We start from the raw sequence: 18,164 nt of genomic DNA on the forward strand, positions 1-18,164 counted from the left end.
CATTTTTCAGGAGTAAGCTCTGCTAGGGAGGAGCCAGAGCACCTTCCCCAATTCACACTGGGAAAACTGAGGCACAGAAATGTGAAATGCCTTCAGTTACTTGAGGGGCCAACAGCAGAGGCAGGACTGAGCCTTCTGCTTCTTCAGTTCAGCTCAACACGGAGTAACACTGTTCCTAAAACCCTGAGGCATCTCAGAGCCAGCCAGTGGCCTTTTAGGGCACAGTTCAGCATCCTGAAGAAAGACAAACTCAGGGCCTGAAAACAATCAACCTGGTGTGACACCATGCCCAGGCCAGTCCCCCTGCCCTCCATGGTGCTGATGGATGTGGCTGTCCCACTTCCAGCACTTCCCATTTCCAGCTGTTCCTACTTCCAGCACTTTGGGCTGAGCTCCGGCACCTGGTGGGCTGGGTGTAAGGATGCAGCAATCTGCAGGGCTAATCACTGCCCCTCTCTGCCTCTGAACCCTGACAAACTGCACCCAAAGCACAGAGTGAACATGTGCTGATAGATGCTGTCCAGCACAGAGGAAAGCACAAGCTGGCTCTGTAAGATCAATAGACCATGAAACTTCCTTTGCAAACAAATCTGTTTGAGAAAGAACCACTTTATCTGTGCACCATCACGATGGCTCAGCAGCAACACATGAAAAGGTAATTGCTTATATGTTTCAGGCTGACTAGAGAATTTTGTTGTTTGCTTTGATGGCCTAATTAAGGACACTTTCATGTGCTTTCAGAAAGATTTTACTGAAGGAAACATAAAGGCATAATCTTACTTTATGGGGAAACATATAACTAAGGGGGACTCTGATGGCAAAAGTGATGCGGCGTATTAGTCTGATTTCATGCACAATGATAGGAATCAGATGAATACCTGCAGTTAGTTATTTCCATTTAATATAAAAAATCATTAGTTGAGAAAAAACTTCTGTTTTCCAGTTGTAAAGTTTTTCCTTGCTCTTAGTGAGTCATAACAGCAGGCACATAAATAGAGCACTTTGCACCTAGCAACCTGAAATATTAAAGCCTTTCTTCTAGTTACCATTGAACAGCTGCATCACCTGTATTACAAAATGATAAACAGGGTATAGTAAGCCAGTGCAGAGTAATTTCCATTTCCATTTATATTCTAAAATACTGTATTACTTGTCTATGCAAACCATATTTTATCAAATGTTTTTAATAACATTTCCCTCTCTGGACCAGAAAAGTATCAGGAGTTTGAAATAACCATGCCAGTCTTAAAAATATCTAACACAAAAGAGTTTCCAGCACAGTTTTGGAAAAAATGACATGGAATATAAATGCCTTTTTATTTTATTTTATTACACTTTTAGTGTCTTCTAGAGAGCAATGAAATCTTCTTACAGTTGCCTCATAATAATAAAGAAAAGGTGTGTGATTCTCAGTAGATGCTGTCGAATAAATGTAATTTTCAATTTTTCCTCTAACCTTTTATTTCTCTAATTGAATTGTATTGTGCTGGATTATCAAATCTGCACAAGCACACACAAAAAAGGTTACTCCAGGTCCACACTGCTTCACTCAGACAGAAGATGCCCTTCTGAAGAGGACACTGTGCAAACAGCACTTGTTCCAGCACAGATCTACTATGAAACAAACTCTCCATCTTAGATTTCCAAGATCTGGTGTTTTATCATTCCTCAAAACTGAGTGATTTGGAAAAGCTTGGGAGGTCTTCAAACTTGCCCTCTAGTGATTTCAAATTACAAAATTGTTAGCAACTCTCCTCCTACCCTCCTTTTTTGACACTATCAATTTTCAGTCAATGAGCAAATGAAAAGTAACGAAGCTCTGTGAGCTTCCTTCAGGCTGGGGGAGGCAAAAGTCCATGTTGGCAAATTTCCTTTGGCCTGAAATGTGGCTCCATTGCTGGTGCTGGTCATTTGTGGTGGCCACAAGTGACCAGTCCCTGTCCTCAGGAACAGAGCTCCCTGGTGATGGTCCCAACCCATCCTGTGAGCAGACACCAGCAGAGACACCAGGGGGTCTGAATGGGAATGTCATAACAGACAAACCAGGACTGTCTGCTGGATCTACACATCAGCTAAGCCCACTGGGGGAAAAGTGAGAACAAAATGCAGACCTCTGGGAAACTTTTAAAAATATTAACATAAATATAACTGAGACGTGAGGTTGTAGGGCTCCTTGGATAATGTGTTTTCACATCTCTCAAGTGTTTTGTGAGGTTTTTAAATTATTTTTGGTTTTATTTTTATTTTGGAAAAAAATAATAAAATCCTTAATCTTGTCCAGTTTGCCCACATCCTGTTTGTATATGGAATAAGGGAAGAGCTGATTTTGCATCATAGTCCTCAAGAAGGAAAACTTTGCCTTTGCTTTCACTCTAAGTCAATTGGCAACATTTATCTAGGTAAAGCAAACTGTGATCTATCTACAGAAAGAAAAAAGGGAGTTGCAAAATATATCACATATATGCACATACTCATAGACAAACACACACAGACACATCCCCAGCAGAATTTATTTTTTAAATGAGCAATTCATATGGTGTGTCAGAGGGAAAAAAACAGATTATTGAAGAATAAAAAACCCATCAATTAGGTATTCATTTAAGGGCTTTATAATGAAATAAATACATAAAATAACCCATCATTCCTTATTTTATTTTAATGTTTAACAGAAATACAAGGTCTAATCTTTCTGTGGTTTGGAATGTGGTTGTTACTGCATTTTGTAATTCTTTGCAGAGCTGATGTACACAGTTGAGCTTGCTGGTGGGCTTGGTGCTATTCTGCTGCTGCTTGTTTGTTTAGTGACTATCTACAAGTGTTACAAGATAGAGATTATGCTCTTCTACAGAAATCATTTTGGAGCTGAAGAACTAGATGGAGGTAAGGCAGATTCTTAGCACATTTCCTACTTTCTAAGAATATCTGTCATTTATTTCTCTCCACCAAGGCCCAAATTTCATTTCAGTTCAAGATGTGTTAACAGCTGCAATTTTAGGTGCTGACTTGCATATACATTCCTCATAGAGCACATAAGCACAGTCACTGCTGAGCTGATGTATGTGCTGCTCTCTGGAGCTCCAGGAGACATCCATGTCTTTTAGATTTTCATTCCCAACACTGAATGTAAATTGCCAACATCTGTGCATTCAAGATTTTAACTTCCTGTCAGTACTGAAAGCCAGCTTTACTTCTCTGTGAGCAAGGGGGTGTTTTGCCTAATTGAATTGAACAAATAGGTAGAGGTTGAAGTATATCTCAATTTACTGCTTGTTTAAACTGATCAGTTTCAATAAACTGTACTGAGTGTTTGGGAATGTACCAGTAGTTCATTTGCTTGAGTTCATTACTTAATCACTGAGCAGGCTGCAAATGGTCATTAAAGTTGTTCGGTGATTCAAGGACATCCAGCCAAAACAAAAGTAATCCACAGTATATGCACCAGCTCTGTCTAACATACACACGAATTTTCATCTTTACCTTTTTAAGGACTGAAGGAAAAGGTCATCTTTGCCTCTAGCCTTACTAATCAAAATTGTTGTTGAACAGCAAACTGGGTTGAGCTGCAGGCTCTGATTAATTAGATTTGGTTTCTTGTGTCAGAGTTCCTGATGTTTTGGGCTACCACTATGTCTTTGGTGACAGGACCTTTTTTCCTGCAGAAATACTAATAAAAGGTTTTTTTACAGGTCAAGCTAATAGCCTGTAGGCAGAAGCCACTGTGATATATTAAAATATGCATGTACTGATAAACAAATGATAGCTAAATCTGTCACTGATAAGGAAAAGAGCAGTTGCAGAATTACAGGTCCTTATATAAGACTTCCAGAATAAAATCACTAGGGAATGACCCATTTCTGCCTCCCATCTAAAAATTCATAAGGATTCAAAATAGAAAATGCTCAGAACAACAAGCCAAAGAACATCAGAACATTTTGTAACCTTCTACAGGATTTACAAAAAGATGCATTAATGTAGCAGCTCAGTGAGGAAAAAAGTCAGGTTATTCTATTTATTTTACCAAGGAGGAAACTGAGGCCCAGAGGGACTGTGAGTCATGGAGGATTTTGGCAGACACCTTTTTTTACAGAAGCTGAGATCCTCTCCTATCCACAAAGCAGCTGCCAGTTTAAATGTGCATGCTAACGTCAATAAATTATGTGAATTTAATAATAGTCATATTAGAATAGGCAGAACTAGACAATAACTGTTTAGATAGATGAAACTTAATTTTTTCTCTCTTAGTATCAGTAATTCTTGCTTTTATGTTTGTCATTTATCATTTTCTCAAATAATTCCAACTCATTCGAGGAATTACTCTGCCAGGTGTTATACTCTTGCCTCACTCTCTCTCTTGTCCCATCCCAAACATTGGTCACTTGGGAACAGCAATACTTGAATCATGGATTTTAAACATCCAAAAAGTTACCTCTAAAGGATACTGTTCTGTGATTCAAGAGGAAAACCAATATCCATTCAGTTTATTTTTCTGAGCAAAGGTCATTGTTAAAGAAGGTCAAGCATGGGTTTTCCTTAGTAGATGAGGGTAAAGACTGACAGCTTGGGTGTTTAACCACAGCAATATGAAAAGAAAAATACTATTTACAAATTCCTAATGAAAACATGTAGCTTCTACTGTGTTCAATATGGCAACATGGATATAGCCCATTGTGCTAATGAAGTGACTGCAGCTGCACATTTCACTCTGTCTCTTTCACTTACACTTGTGCAAAAGAAGGAAGATGGAGAGAAAATGTTCCACAGGAGCCTAAGACACGGCTTGTGCAGAAATAAATTGCAGACATACACCAAGATCCCTTCCTTGGGCTTAGTTTGTTACTGACAGACACAAAATGCTGAACTCCAAAATCCTATTCTAACCACATCTCCTGCAGTGCAGCAGCAGAGCGCCCACGTTCTATTCATAATTTACACCATGTTCTGTCATACTTCAGGACAGCATGGAGATAAGCAAACATCAAAATATCACAGTCTTTTTTTTTTTTTTTTTTGTATGTGCTGTATTGTACCCAGAGAGGATTTGAAATGCTTTAAAGGTGAGGTCTAATTAAAATTTTCTGTTGAAAATCTCTTTTAAAATTCAATGCTTCATTTCTTCCCTGATCAGAGAACAAGCCCTTCAGGATGTCAAATCTCATCACAATTCCCTTTTCCTTTCCAAGCCTTAGACACATCAGTTTTTCTGAGGCTAACTAAAATATGCATTTTTGTGGGGGGCATGGGTAAATTGTGAGAAGTATTTGAAAACAAAGTATTTAACCCTTACAGCTAATGCAACTCAATTTATTACTTTCTGTAGAGATACTGCAGATTAAAGAAGTGGCTGCAGATGTCAATTCTTCATTTCTTTAACTTACACTGTTGAATTTCCCAGTTTTTTCTCAGCCTAAGGACAAGACTCTCCTTCTGTTTTTCTCTCTCCAGCAGACACTCCTGGAAATGGGAATTGAAGCCCCCTTTTATGCCTTCATGGTTGATTCGCTGCCTTTCCTACTAATTTGGAATACAATAATATTGCTGCTTCTCCCCTCACTCCATGCCTTTGCTTTCCAACTGCGTGGGAGCTGGCTCCACACCAGGGGATGGAGTGGTGGGCACCACAATGTGTCCTTCAGTGCAGAGGAGCACAGGGTGCCCCTGTCCTCTCAGGGACCTCACTGTGGGTGTCTGACAGCTCCCCCAGTCACTGGAGCCCAGGGACAAGAGAAACACTCTGACCCTTGGCAAAGCTTTTTTACCTGCAGGTGTTTGGTATGACCCTGCCTCTCTGAGCCATAACTCACCACTACTGGTTTGGTGGCCAGAAACTCCCAAATCTGTTTAGGAGGGAAAATCCAGTTTAAGATCTTTCTGCATACACAGGAAAGATGATAGCTTGAAGTGACCTGCAAACAAAGAAATGTCATGACTGTTCTGAAAACAGCAACATTTTCAGAAAAAGACTCTTCACTGGGTACTTCTAAGGGCGAGTCTTTGTCAAATGTCAGGTGACCTTTTTGGCTTTGCAGCTTTAAACTTAAAACCTTGTTTTAAAAAACCTTGTCCATAAAGCACACTTTAGGGACCAAAATGATATTAGTGAAAGCCACTTTTAGAAGTGATGATTTCTTCTGTTTTGTTGCACATTGAGCTCCAACAAAAGAGATTTTATACCATGTTCATTCTCTGTGTAGCTTTCTAACAGTGGCTTTTCATGTATTTTTTACTTTCCTAGGACCTTCTCTTGTTGTTATTCCCAGTTTTTAAATGACTTTATGAAAAGAAGTATTGTACTTTAATTCTCAGAGTGAAAATGTAAAAAATAATTTACAAGTACCAGTGATCAACACATGCCCTGACTTCTTTCTGGCTTGCACTCTGTGACCTTAAAAGCTAATTGTATCAGAAGTGATATTACTATTATATAGAAATCTGCTTTATAGCTAAACATAAGCTGACTTCCAGGCACCCTAAAATCAGTGGAAATTTTCCCACTATTTTACCTGGTACAACTTTCTCCTTTTACTTTTCCTGCTCATCAGATTGTGCAAGGAGCAGTTCCCAGGCATGACAGCCACATCAGCCACAGTGAGGGTGGAAAGGAGAGTCACCCCTCTCAGTAGTGCAGTTATGATCCAAAGTGACCAAAACAGCAGGTTTTGCCTTTTTTTGTTTGCCATTTCAAGATCTGAGAGGTTCCACTGCTTATGTGAATGACTGTATGCCAGTTTTAATTTACATTATGGACAAATCCAGCAGTCTATGGGTGACAAGCTAAAAACCATTGAATACAGGCAAACATACTCAAGAACTTCTACATGTGTTTGTGGTTTAGATTCTAGTTTCAGAGGCAAGACCATATAGTACTGCTAATAGAAACAGGTATTTGCAGGTACCTGCTGCTACCATAACCTCAGTAGATTTTTAACCTTTTAAATTGGTGAAACTTTTTTATCAAGGAATTAATAAGCAAAAGTGAACATGATCTTAAAAAAAAAAAAAGAGAAGAAGAAATTTTACACTAGGAGGCTGGCAAAAACAAGTAGTAATTGAAGACAAAACTTGACTAAATATGTTTTAAAGAGAAGAAGTCAAACTTTAGGCTCAAGAAAAAAAAAAGACTGTAGGCGACTGGTAGCTAGAAAGTGAGAGTTTTATTTGAGAGCTGAAATTATGACTTTCACAATGACCCTTGGTGCCTTTAGGTTCCATCAGCTGTTTCTATAACATTGGTCAGGAGCTCTTTGTGGCATCCTGTCTTCTTCTCAGCTCTCTGTGCCATGGAAACCTTGTTGAATTGAAGGAAGCCATGGCCTCTGTGCAGCTCTGTTACAGGGAAGGCCACTGTGGAGTTTCAGCTCTGGAGGAGGAAAAGTGCCTGCTTGTTTGTTTTCCACCACATTGCTGAAATAAAGAAATAAAGCAAAGTGCTCCTAATAAGATTAAAATGTGCCATTGCTGAGCTCTCTCAGTTCTGGAAATCTTGTTTGGATTTGGTACATGACATCTGTAATGTTTCTTGGCTGGGCTGTTTGCCCTTTCATGAGAGATGAATTTCTGCTTCTTGCTGAGGGCAAGCAAATCAATGCTCAGATTAGGAGATTGATGAAACTGGTTCTTCCTTGTAGTTCCCGTTGCACCTGGGAGTCCTTATGTAATCATGATTTTGTCCTTGCTATTATTTAGCTGCAAAAGACTAGCAGGGTTCATGGATGAACCTATGGGAATGCCCAGATAATGTCTTATTAACTGTCCAGGACAAGAGCAGGTAAGAAACACTTAGTGGTTTCCTGGGTTTCATCCCAGTGAAACTCTTAAAGCAGCAAGTGCTTTAAGATTCTTCAGGCTTCTGTGTGACCAAGTTATTAACTTTCAAATATAACTTTTACCATTGGTTTAAGCACCACCAAAGCACTTGTGTTAATGATTATGCAATGCAGGTATAGCTAGACTGAAATTACTGCTGAAGTTAGTGACTTTGCAATTACTGAATCTTCCCTGGGGATGCACAAAATAAGTTTGCAATAGCAATCTCACCACTCGTTTATATATTCTTATTGGCTATTGGCAAATTGTGGCGATAAGAAATCCTGCTCTATGAATATCAATTTAAAATTCTATTAAAATCACCCTAGAAAAATGCAGCTCTCTTCTTTCTAAACATTACTGGTTACAAAAAGGGATTTTTCTCTTATTTAATTACAATTTTACTGCTGGAAAACTGTTTCTTTTAACTCTTCTTGTTTATGCTATTTATTTACATCTGAAATGCAATTCAAATCATAAAAACTCAATTATATGTCTCCACTGAATATGGGATTTTCTAGATTCTGTACATGAAATTTCCTATTTCAAAGGAATATACCTTATTTTTTCTCTCTTCCTATTTCACAGAATTCAAAGTGCATGTGTAATTAATTATATATATATATATATATATATTTAATTTTATATGTATATATATATATATATATGTATATGTATATATATATAAATAAAATATTACCAAGATCATCTTTGGATTTCAAACTAAGAGATTTCTATAGGTTAAAAAGTTCACATGTAAAGTAAAAAAAAAAGATACTCCCATACATTTCAACATTGCTCACTTGCACTAGAATATGAACTATCATGAGGAATGTCACATTTAAAATATACTATGCTATGGAAAACCTGTGTGGGTAGTTCTTAATTTTTATTAACATTAAAAGGGCTTGACATTTAAAAATAATAGAAAATGTTACATCAGCAACAGTAAATAGTGTGAAGAAAAGTAGAAGTATTTTGAAAGGCCTAGGATTTTAGTGGTTTATTCAACTCAGCATTAAATGACATTTTTTTCATTATATTAAGGATAACCACTATCCCAATGTATATATTACATATAGCCCCCAAAATAGTGAAGCAAATAAAGATTAAGAAATGCCATATTTTTTAAGCAACTACAGTCTCTGAGAAATTTTGAAAGGTTCTTTCTAACCTTTCCTGAACATAGCATGTTTTTTAAGACAAAAGTTTCCTGTATCAGTTAGACTCCAGCTCCCTGCAGCGTTTGGAAGGATCCAATCTCCTGTTTCAAAAGCTCCTCTTGAAATCCTGAAACACTGAGTTCAATCAGTGCATTGTTCCTAATTCCTGTATGAGTATCTGAGTATTTAAGAGGAGAGCATGTGCTCTGCTGAAGGAAAGGAATCAGCTGTGCAGTTCCCTGCTGATCTGGAAATGGAAGATCTGCCCAGCCCTGCTGGCCACTCCGAGCTGTGGAACACCCTGTGCATGGTCAGCTGCCTCCACTGCACTGAATGTGTCTGAAGGCACTGAAAACTGCTCTGAGGATTTCAGGATGCACAGACACATGAGCTGACTCCATCATCTAGGTCTTAGAGCCTCATTGAAATAAGGTTCATTATGAAATACAACATTGTGGGATTTCTCCTTGTTTTGATCTCTTAATCTGTCATGTGCTAAAATGTATAATGCCAGATAAAAGTTAGAATTTGTCACTGGCATGAACATGGCTGAAAAGGGAAAAAAAAATTACTCTAGAAAGATTTTTGGGGTTTTTTTTAAATTTTTCATGATGATGTTTCTGTCCCTCATTAGCAGAAATATCTTCAATGTTTAAGTTTAATAAACCCTCAAAGGCCCAAACTGCTGACTTCTTGCAGTGTAACATGGAAATCATTAGAAAACACATACATCTATAATGCAAATTTGATGTTAAATGTGCTTGGTGGTCCCTGTAGAAGAGGAAGTTTTATCTTTCTTTCTGTAGGCACCAACTTATCATTTCTTCATGTGTAGCTGTTAAGAGAGCGTGCATACAGATGAGTTCTTAGATGTCTGATAGCAATTTACTTACCCGAAGATCCCATTTGCATGTGAAAAAGTAGATGCATATAGAGTCTGGGTTTCATTTTATGCTTACACTGAGCCTCTAAGTGACTGCTGCTGAGCACGTCCTTGGAATAACAAGAAGCATTTGCAGCTTCATCCCCTAAAAATTTATATCACTTCTGTTGGATTAACATTGTAGAAAGTTACAGGGAGTATGACAGCATACTCTGCATTTAGATGAGTACCAAAAGGAATGGGCAGGATTAAAGAATGCATGTTCCAATGATGCAGCAGGTGCTTTTCCCAGAAACCTGGGCCACTAAGGGAAGTAACCTTTCCATGTGTAATTAATGAGGATGAGATTTGACCCCCAGTGTTTACCCCTAAGGTCTATCTAAACCTGTGGCTGATTGTAGCTCCATGACCATTGCTCACTTACAAACCTCTCCTTTTCAGCTCCATAGAACGGTTGAATTGAAAGGACAGTTTGTAACTCAGTCTGTCTTGCCTGGAGTCTTGCAGTACTGGTGGTTTGAGGCTGACTGAAACATTTGTGGACTGAATGCATCACACCTTGAACACAAGCTGCATTTGACCTCATTGTGATTAGCTAATCCAGAGCTTCCCTGTGCCTGATGCCCGAACTCATCTCTGCAGATATACCCTAGACACCAACCTTCTTTGCCCTACAAATACTAATAAAACTAGGAGGGAAAGATATTTTCCCTGCAATACAGGATGATGCAGCTGTAGTTAGGGGAGATGCTGAGACGCTGGAGCCTCCATGATATGAAAAATTTGTACTTTGACTAAATGCATAAGTCCAATATTTGCATATGCAATAAAAAATGTCACAGCACAAATAATCCCCTCCAAGTAAGAATGTGAGTTTGTATCTTAGCAGGCAATACTCAGCCTTTAAAACAGTTTGAATTCTGCTTTATTTCTTATTATTTATCTCTGAAAAATGATGAATTCTCATCTTTACTCAAAGACTTTGAATAGAGCAGCACTCGTCTCAAACATGTACCGGGTCATGACCATAAATGGGGTGACAATAAAATATGTCATTGCAGCACCAGCATTTTGTCAGTTGTAATAATTTCTCCATATATTTGTTGACCTCACTGTGTGCTAACTCTTTTGCTGGGTTAACACTGTCCTACTGCAGAAAAAAAACATGCACTGTATGTATTTCTATATCATACTTGATCAAATCAGTCTTATTTTAAGGCATTATCAAAGGCAGGAGGTGCTTGTCTGTTATTAAATGACATGTTTTCATAAATACTTCCAAAAAATCCTGGAATTGTGGCCCGTAAAAGGCAGTGCTTCTCTTTTTCTTTGTTTCCTTTCTTTGCTGTTGTTTTGGTTGGTTTGTTTTGGTTTTTTTTTCACTTGTTTTGTATGGGTTTTTTTCTGTTGCCATAACAATGCAATAAATAATATTGCCAAAAGATGTGCAGGGCACAGAATGAGCACAGAATGGCCATTTCATGGGTTTAGAAAGTTTAAAAGTAGTAACAGTACAACCCCATTAGCTCTGTCATCTGCAAATGTTAATTAGCATAGTGCACATAGTTCCTCAGAAGAGAGAGAGGACTGCTCAAGATTAGCACCGCTCCATTAATTTCATTTACACTCTTCCCATCCACCCTACACCAGGCAGTTTTTTCAAAATAATGCTACCAGACTACAAAAAGGTGTAAAATGAAGAAAGGAGCTGCTCAATAAATAAATGAAGTCAGCACTGACTGAACATAACATTGCTTATGACACTCAGTATTTAGAATATTCAGTCAATTCTCTTTTATAAGCAATTGATATTCTGGGGAGTCTGTTCATAATGTTGTCAAGAGAGTTAGAAGGATGTTAACATTTCATTACTCTTGTCATTGATTTTCCTTTGCTTTCTTCACAACAAAAGTCAAAACGTGACCTCTTATTCCACTGAATTAGTTCCAAAACACTTGATATTATTGACCTCCTAATGAAAATTAATGGCAGCTCTTTTGATTCAGTCTTTCAAGTAGGCACACCAAGCACATTTAAAATACAGGCATGGTTATTTCTCATATTGAAATAACACACTGTTAAGTAATGAAATGTACATTAATGCAGCATTAAATTTGCAAATTTAAGTGCACAGAATTCAAGAAATTTAAAATGCGTTATCAGGAGCTGATGTTGGAAAGATTTAAGCTTGGCAATAATTTCAGACCTGGAGAGTTAAAGAGTTTTACAAGGAATGCTATATGTACACTGAGCGCATTTCAGCCTCAGGTCCTAAATTTATAGTAAAATTCTGGCAAGACTGAAATGATTTTACTATGTAGCAGAGACATTTACACATTAGCCTAGTTATTTCCATGTTCTTCATTCTCCTTTTATGCTAGAGAAGAATGCAAGTTCTTCTCAGTGACTTTTGACTTTTGTGCTCATGAGCTGTCACCCTGCAGTTGAATGGATTTCCTTTATCCAGATTCTTACATAAACTGATTCTAATTCTGTCTGTGGATATGGAGCCTTTCTTCCTTGCTTCTGTGTAACTCAGGATTATTCCTACCAGGTGAAACAGGAAAGCTGAATGGATGCATATCTGGAGACTGGGTGAAAGCTTGCCATTTTATCTAAACCATTTCCTCTTCCTGGAAAATTCTCCCAGAAATAATACCTGGGGAAATATCTGGGAAAACTGCTAGAATAAGGAATAAACTAACTTAATTTCCCTCTTTCCTTAGACAACAAAGACTATGATGCATATCTATCTTATACCAAAGTGGATCCTGACCAGTGGAATCAAGAAACTGGAGAAGAAGAAAGATTTGCTCTTGAGATTCTACCAGATATGCTGGAAAAACATTATGGATACAAGTTGTTCATACCAGACAGAGATTTGATTCCCACAGGAAGTAAGTCATGTCTTTATTGTCATGTGATATTGAAGGAGAAAATGAGTCATTGTGGTGATTGTTTTAGTCTTGTTTCTATACCTACTCCTTCAGAATGTCATCTTTTCTCCCATGTCTTAGGGAATGGTGAGGATAAGCCACCAAACATTAAATGTGCATTTCCCAGATAAGAGGATTATTATTTGGTAATTGTATTGTTTTAACTGAAGGTAAAACAGTGCAGAAAGGGGCTGCATAAGTAAAGGAAATGAAAGAGACTAACATTTTTCAGATTTTTTGAGAAATTGCATATCTAGGAATGAATACCAAGTTCTTTGTTTACAGTTCCTTAGATTTTGTTTGGAAAGATACCCATGATTCTAAATATTACAGAAATTCACACAGGAAGGAAAAAGCTGGTTTTGGATTAAGACAATGGTTGAGTAATAACTTGTACACCAGAAAAAAACAGTGGATTGTGTCAGTGTCCACTGTAGCCAATTGTGTAGTGGATGTACTTGATCATTCTCTGAGACTGAATACTGGAATTGATTCCAGCTGGTACAAGTATATCTTTTTCATGTTCCTCTCACATATTCCAACATAAGTGCAGCAACATTTTGTCAGTTGTTGTAATATTCTTCATGACTTCAGTGTAACCATATAGAGAGTGACTAAGTTCAATATCTTTAATGAAAGATTAAAAAAAAGGATACTTGGTATAGACAAACAACATAGAACATCAAACAATCCAATGGATTTTTTTTAATCTACAGCAAACTAAATACGAACTTGCAGGAAATAACAATTTTTATGAATGTGTGTGGAAGGGGCATGAAGGAAAAACAGAATCAAAGCCTACCAAAAAAATTTAGAGTATCATTTGGGTTTGAAACTGAGGTCCTGAGGCACATGGCTGCTGCTCTGTTGTCCAACTGGGTGACTTTGCCTTTTTAAAAGTTGCCTTTTTAAAATCATGATGGACATATTTGTTCCAATAGCAATATAGATGATACAAAGCCACAGCTCATGAAGAAACACTCACAATCCATAGCACATGTGGGAATAGATGTTTTGCAGGATCACAGAATGGCTGAGGTTGGAAGGTCACCTTTTCCAACCTCCCTGGTCAAGCAGGTCCACACAGAGCAGGTTGCTCAAGATCATGTACTGCCAGGACAGCCTGGCACATTTATAAGTGATGTTTTTGTGTATTTCAGTGAGATCTTTTGGGAGCAGGGATTTGCCTCTGTTTTTTCTCAGCAGTTTATGAGAGCAGACTGTGTTCTTAGATTGCTTTTTGAGCATTTGTTTTGTTTTGTAGCCTACATTGAAGACGTGGCAAGATGTGTAGACCAAAGCAAGCGACTGATCATCGTCATGACTCCAAGTTATGTGGTAAGAAGAGGTTGGAGCATCTTTGAACTGGAAACAAGGCTTCGAAATATGTTAGTCACGGGAGAAATCAAAGTGATACTGATTGAATGCAGTGAACTACGAGGAGTTATGAACTACCAGGAGGTTGAGGCCCTAAAACATACCATCAAGCTCCTCACTGTCATTAAATGGCACGGACCAAAATGCAACAAGTTGAATTCCAAGTTCTGGAAACGTTTACAGTACGAAATGCCTTTTAAGAGGATTGAACCCATGACAAACGAGCAGGTTTTAGATGTCAGTGAGCAGGGGCCCTTCGGGGAACTGCAGACAGTCTCTGCAATTTCCATGGCTGCTGCCACCTCCACTGCTCTTGCCACTGCCCATCCAGACCTGCGCTCCACCTTTCATAACACATATCATTCACAGATGCGCCAGAAACACTATTACCGGAGCTATGAGTACGATGTACCTCCTGCTGGCACCCTGCCACTTACCTCAATAGGTAACCAGCACACCTACTGCAACATCCCCATGACACTTATAAACGGGCAGCGGCCGCAGACAAAAACTAACAGGGAGCAGAACCCCGAAGAGGCTCACACAAACAGTGCCATACTGCCCCTCCTGCCACGGGAGACCAGTATATCCAGTGTCATTTGGTGACCGACATGCAAGGGGCCGTCAACCCCCTTGAGTAGGAGCAGAGTCTGCAGTCTGGTGCCTGGAACTACATCCTCGACTGCTGCTGTTAAACATGCATTACAATCGATAACAAACGAGGAAAAACAGGGTCTTGTACATATGTTTTTGCAATTTCTTTGTAGCATCAGTCTTCCTGTTTTACCCATGTCTCTTCCCATTCACATTTTTGACTTTGTTTTATATGTCATTGGAATTTGTATATTTACATTTTTTTTAAATGAAGAGACTGCTGTATAGATAGGAAACTTTTTTGCTTCATTAGTATAGTTTTAGACTTTTTGTTTGTTTGTTTATAACCTCTCTTGGGAATGCTTGGACAAAGCTATGTTGATATCAGAAGCACCATCCATTTTGTTGGCCTGCCTAGCCATGCCTGCTGCAGCTCACCTCTTTTGGAGAGTTTTCGTTCTTAGAAGGACCCCACTGCTCACTGAGAGCTCCAGTTTCATTTCTACTCCCGTAATGTGCACTGCTCCTTCCTGGCCCTTACAAAGACCCCCATTTGGGGTAACACTGCAGTCTGACCATCTAACATGTAACTTGGTAGATTCCTGTCAAACAAGAGAAAATACCCAATCTGTATTGGTTGCTTCACAGTAGTCACTAGAGTGTGTAGAAACTATAGCTGGTTTGGTTTTTGCTTTCTTGGGTTTGGTTTCTTTCTTAATTCTTATTTTAAGAATGAGTTGGTTGTATGCCTTTTATAAATATAAAAGCAACCCTATTTTTAACACGTCCTGGAAAAGTATTAATGTGGTTGTGGATTTTATTTTTTAAAGCACTCTTTTTTTTTTTCTTTCTCAACTTTCAAAATCTTGCAAATAACATTTGCAAATGTCAGGCGAGTAAGACAAGTGAGGCAATAGACACTGGAGTGCAGAGTCCTGCTGATGTGTACAGTGATGACTTCCAAACCAAAGGGGAATAAAAAGACAGTATTGTAGATGGTTTGTCACTTTGTATTATAGAAAGTGTTATTTTCAAAAAAAAAGTAAGAGCAAAACATTATTTTCCTGTGGATTTCAGAGTCCCTTGTATTTTAATGTTCCAAAAACTGTATTTGCTTTAAAATTATATATTCAAGATTAAGAAATCTTCTTTCATTTGGTTTTAGCTTGTAACGATAAATAAAACTTTATTAATTTCAACATGATTTCAGTAAGAACTCAGGCAGAAAAAAATGACATGATTACTAGAAATATAACTGTTTTCAGAATAAACTTTATTTATACAAAATTAATATCTAAATCAGACCTGGAAGTATTAAAAACAATTTATTCACTTTAATGAATAAATAAATTAGTTTTATTTTTATGTATGATTCCATCTTTGAGGAGTTGCAAATAATGCATGTACCATGGCTGACAGGGAAGAATAAAAGTCCACCACTGTGTTTACATCCAGACATCTTTGAGATCCAGACATCTTTGCAAACTAAATAAGCACCTTGCTCACACTTGTGTTCTAAATAACAGAAAGTCCTTTCTGGTTTTAGGAGAGAGGAGTGGTGCAGCTCTGCAACATATTCAGGCCAAGGTCTCTGCTAGTCCCTGCTGGCAGAAGCAGAGGAGCTGGAGTAGAGTTCCTGGTTGCAGCACACTGTCAGAGAGCCATGGGTTTGATTTACCCTGGCAGAATTGTAACTGGTGTCCTCCACACAGGCCTTAGAGTCTATTTATGTAATTAATTAGTTTTAGGTGTTTTATGGCAGCTGAATGATATTGGCCAGTACAAAGGATGTTGTGGGGTTTGCTCATCATGATGGTCACAACAAGAAAAGTAGAGCTTATAATATTTTGATCTTAATGAGAAGTGAGTGAAGGAGCTGCAGTTTGGGGGATATTTGTGGGAGCAATCCAGAACTGACAGTGCGGGAGGAAATGACTGTGCTTCTGTTGTGAAAGTCAAGAAATCTCAGTATCTGCATAAGAAGCTAAAAGACCTTTGAGGTGTACCCTTTTATTTGCTTAAAATGTTTATTTCTCTGAGATTAGGCTCAAGTCCTTTTCTACAGCCTGTTCTTTATTATACTGTCTCTGGGCATGTGCCAAACATCCAAAAAATGGAAATTAGGCTGCCAGGTCACATAAAATTTTAAGAGAACTTTGCACGTTTACTTTAAGAAAACTATTATTTGTTTGCTCTTACAGACACCTGTCAGGCACTGATGGCATTTTCCTTCATTCATTTGGATGCCTGTCCTGCTTTTCACTGGGCTGAAGGCGGGGGGAGAAGGGGAGGGGTTGAGTGAGTAGCAATGTAGTGCCTAATTTCCATCTAGGCTTAAATAACAACAGCCCCAAATACCCCAGGATACTCTGAAAGCAATGCATTATTCTTTTCCCTTTTACATGCCCTGGTGTAAAGACTGGGATGTGGAATAAATGTAGGATGTAATTATTGGACCACAGTCACATTTAGACAATGGATATGTCTTTCCTCAGCCACATGAGAAGTACTTTCCTGTTTTTCTATTTTTAGTGTAGATTTAAGCACTTTGAATAGCATGATTCAGGGATTGAAAAATACTATTTGATATTCTCACTACTTAAAGGAAGATTTTCTTATCATGTTTTGTCATAATATTAAATATAAGAAAAACAAACAAACAAACAAACAAAAAAGATACAAACCACAAAACCTGAAATAAGTGGAGAAGTTGTCTGTGGCTTTAGAAACATTCCTCCTTAATATTCCTCTTCTGTGAACAGCTCTGTGTGGGGAACAGTGAAGGAAAGTGTTGTGTGTTCACGTGCTCTATGTTTGACAAAAATTCTGTTGGAATGCAAAATAAAATGGAAACAAACAAACAAGCAAACAAACCAAAACCAACAAAAATTGTCATTGCCCTAGTGCTTAGGCTCCATCATTCTTGGTGAAAGTGGTTTGGTTTTTGCAAATGCAGCCTGAAATGTGCATGCAATAGCCACATATAAGGTTTAGCCATAAGCAAATAGCACTTTATTTTAAAAAGGCACAGCGTGATGATCAGAAAAACTGACTCTGCCTGGTCAATAACTTTGGGTCTGTATGTGGATTCTATGCACGTGAATTATCCAAGTGTGGTGCTCTGTCTTTATAAGGCTCTCTCCAATCATGGCAGTCCATGTTATAAAATTACTCTTGTTACAGAGCTTGTGTAAATCCAGTATATAGGTTCTCCAGAGAGCATATATAGCTGGAAAGAAGTGGGAGACTGTATAGAATGCAGCTAATTATTTTGAAAGCAAAATGCATTGCTGGGTCTGATTCTGGTCTCAGTTACAGCTCTATGACTTGAGAGTAAATCTAATAAAACTGAATGAGTGCAGGATTGATTTGTGTGGGAGAAGAAAATTGGAAAAACAAAGAGAAAAG

At 38.1% G+C, this 18,164-nt stretch overlaps 1 protein-coding gene across 1 annotated transcript in view; it reads left to right on the forward strand.

Moving 5' to 3' along the window:
- The window catches only part of IL1RAPL1 (interleukin 1 receptor accessory protein like 1), a 584,747-nt gene extending 569,979 nt beyond the window's left edge, over positions 1 to 14,768 (forward strand). The window contains exons 8-10 of the mRNA XM_050980007.1: positions 2,737 to 2,880; positions 12,576 to 12,746; positions 14,050 to 14,768. Of these exons, the coding sequence (XP_050835964.1) occupies positions 2,737 to 2,880; positions 12,576 to 12,746; positions 14,050 to 14,768 (1,034 nt within the window). The remainder of the gene's footprint in view (positions 1 to 2,736; positions 2,881 to 12,575; positions 12,747 to 14,049) is intronic.
- The last annotated feature ends 3,396 nt before the right edge of the window (positions 14,769 to 18,164 follow it).

This window comes from Serinus canaria, chromosome 1, assembly GCF_022539315.1.
Source record: "Serinus canaria isolate serCan28SL12 chromosome 1, serCan2020, whole genome shotgun sequence".
Classification (NCBI taxonomy): domain Eukaryota; kingdom Metazoa; phylum Chordata; class Aves; order Passeriformes; family Fringillidae; genus Serinus; species Serinus canaria.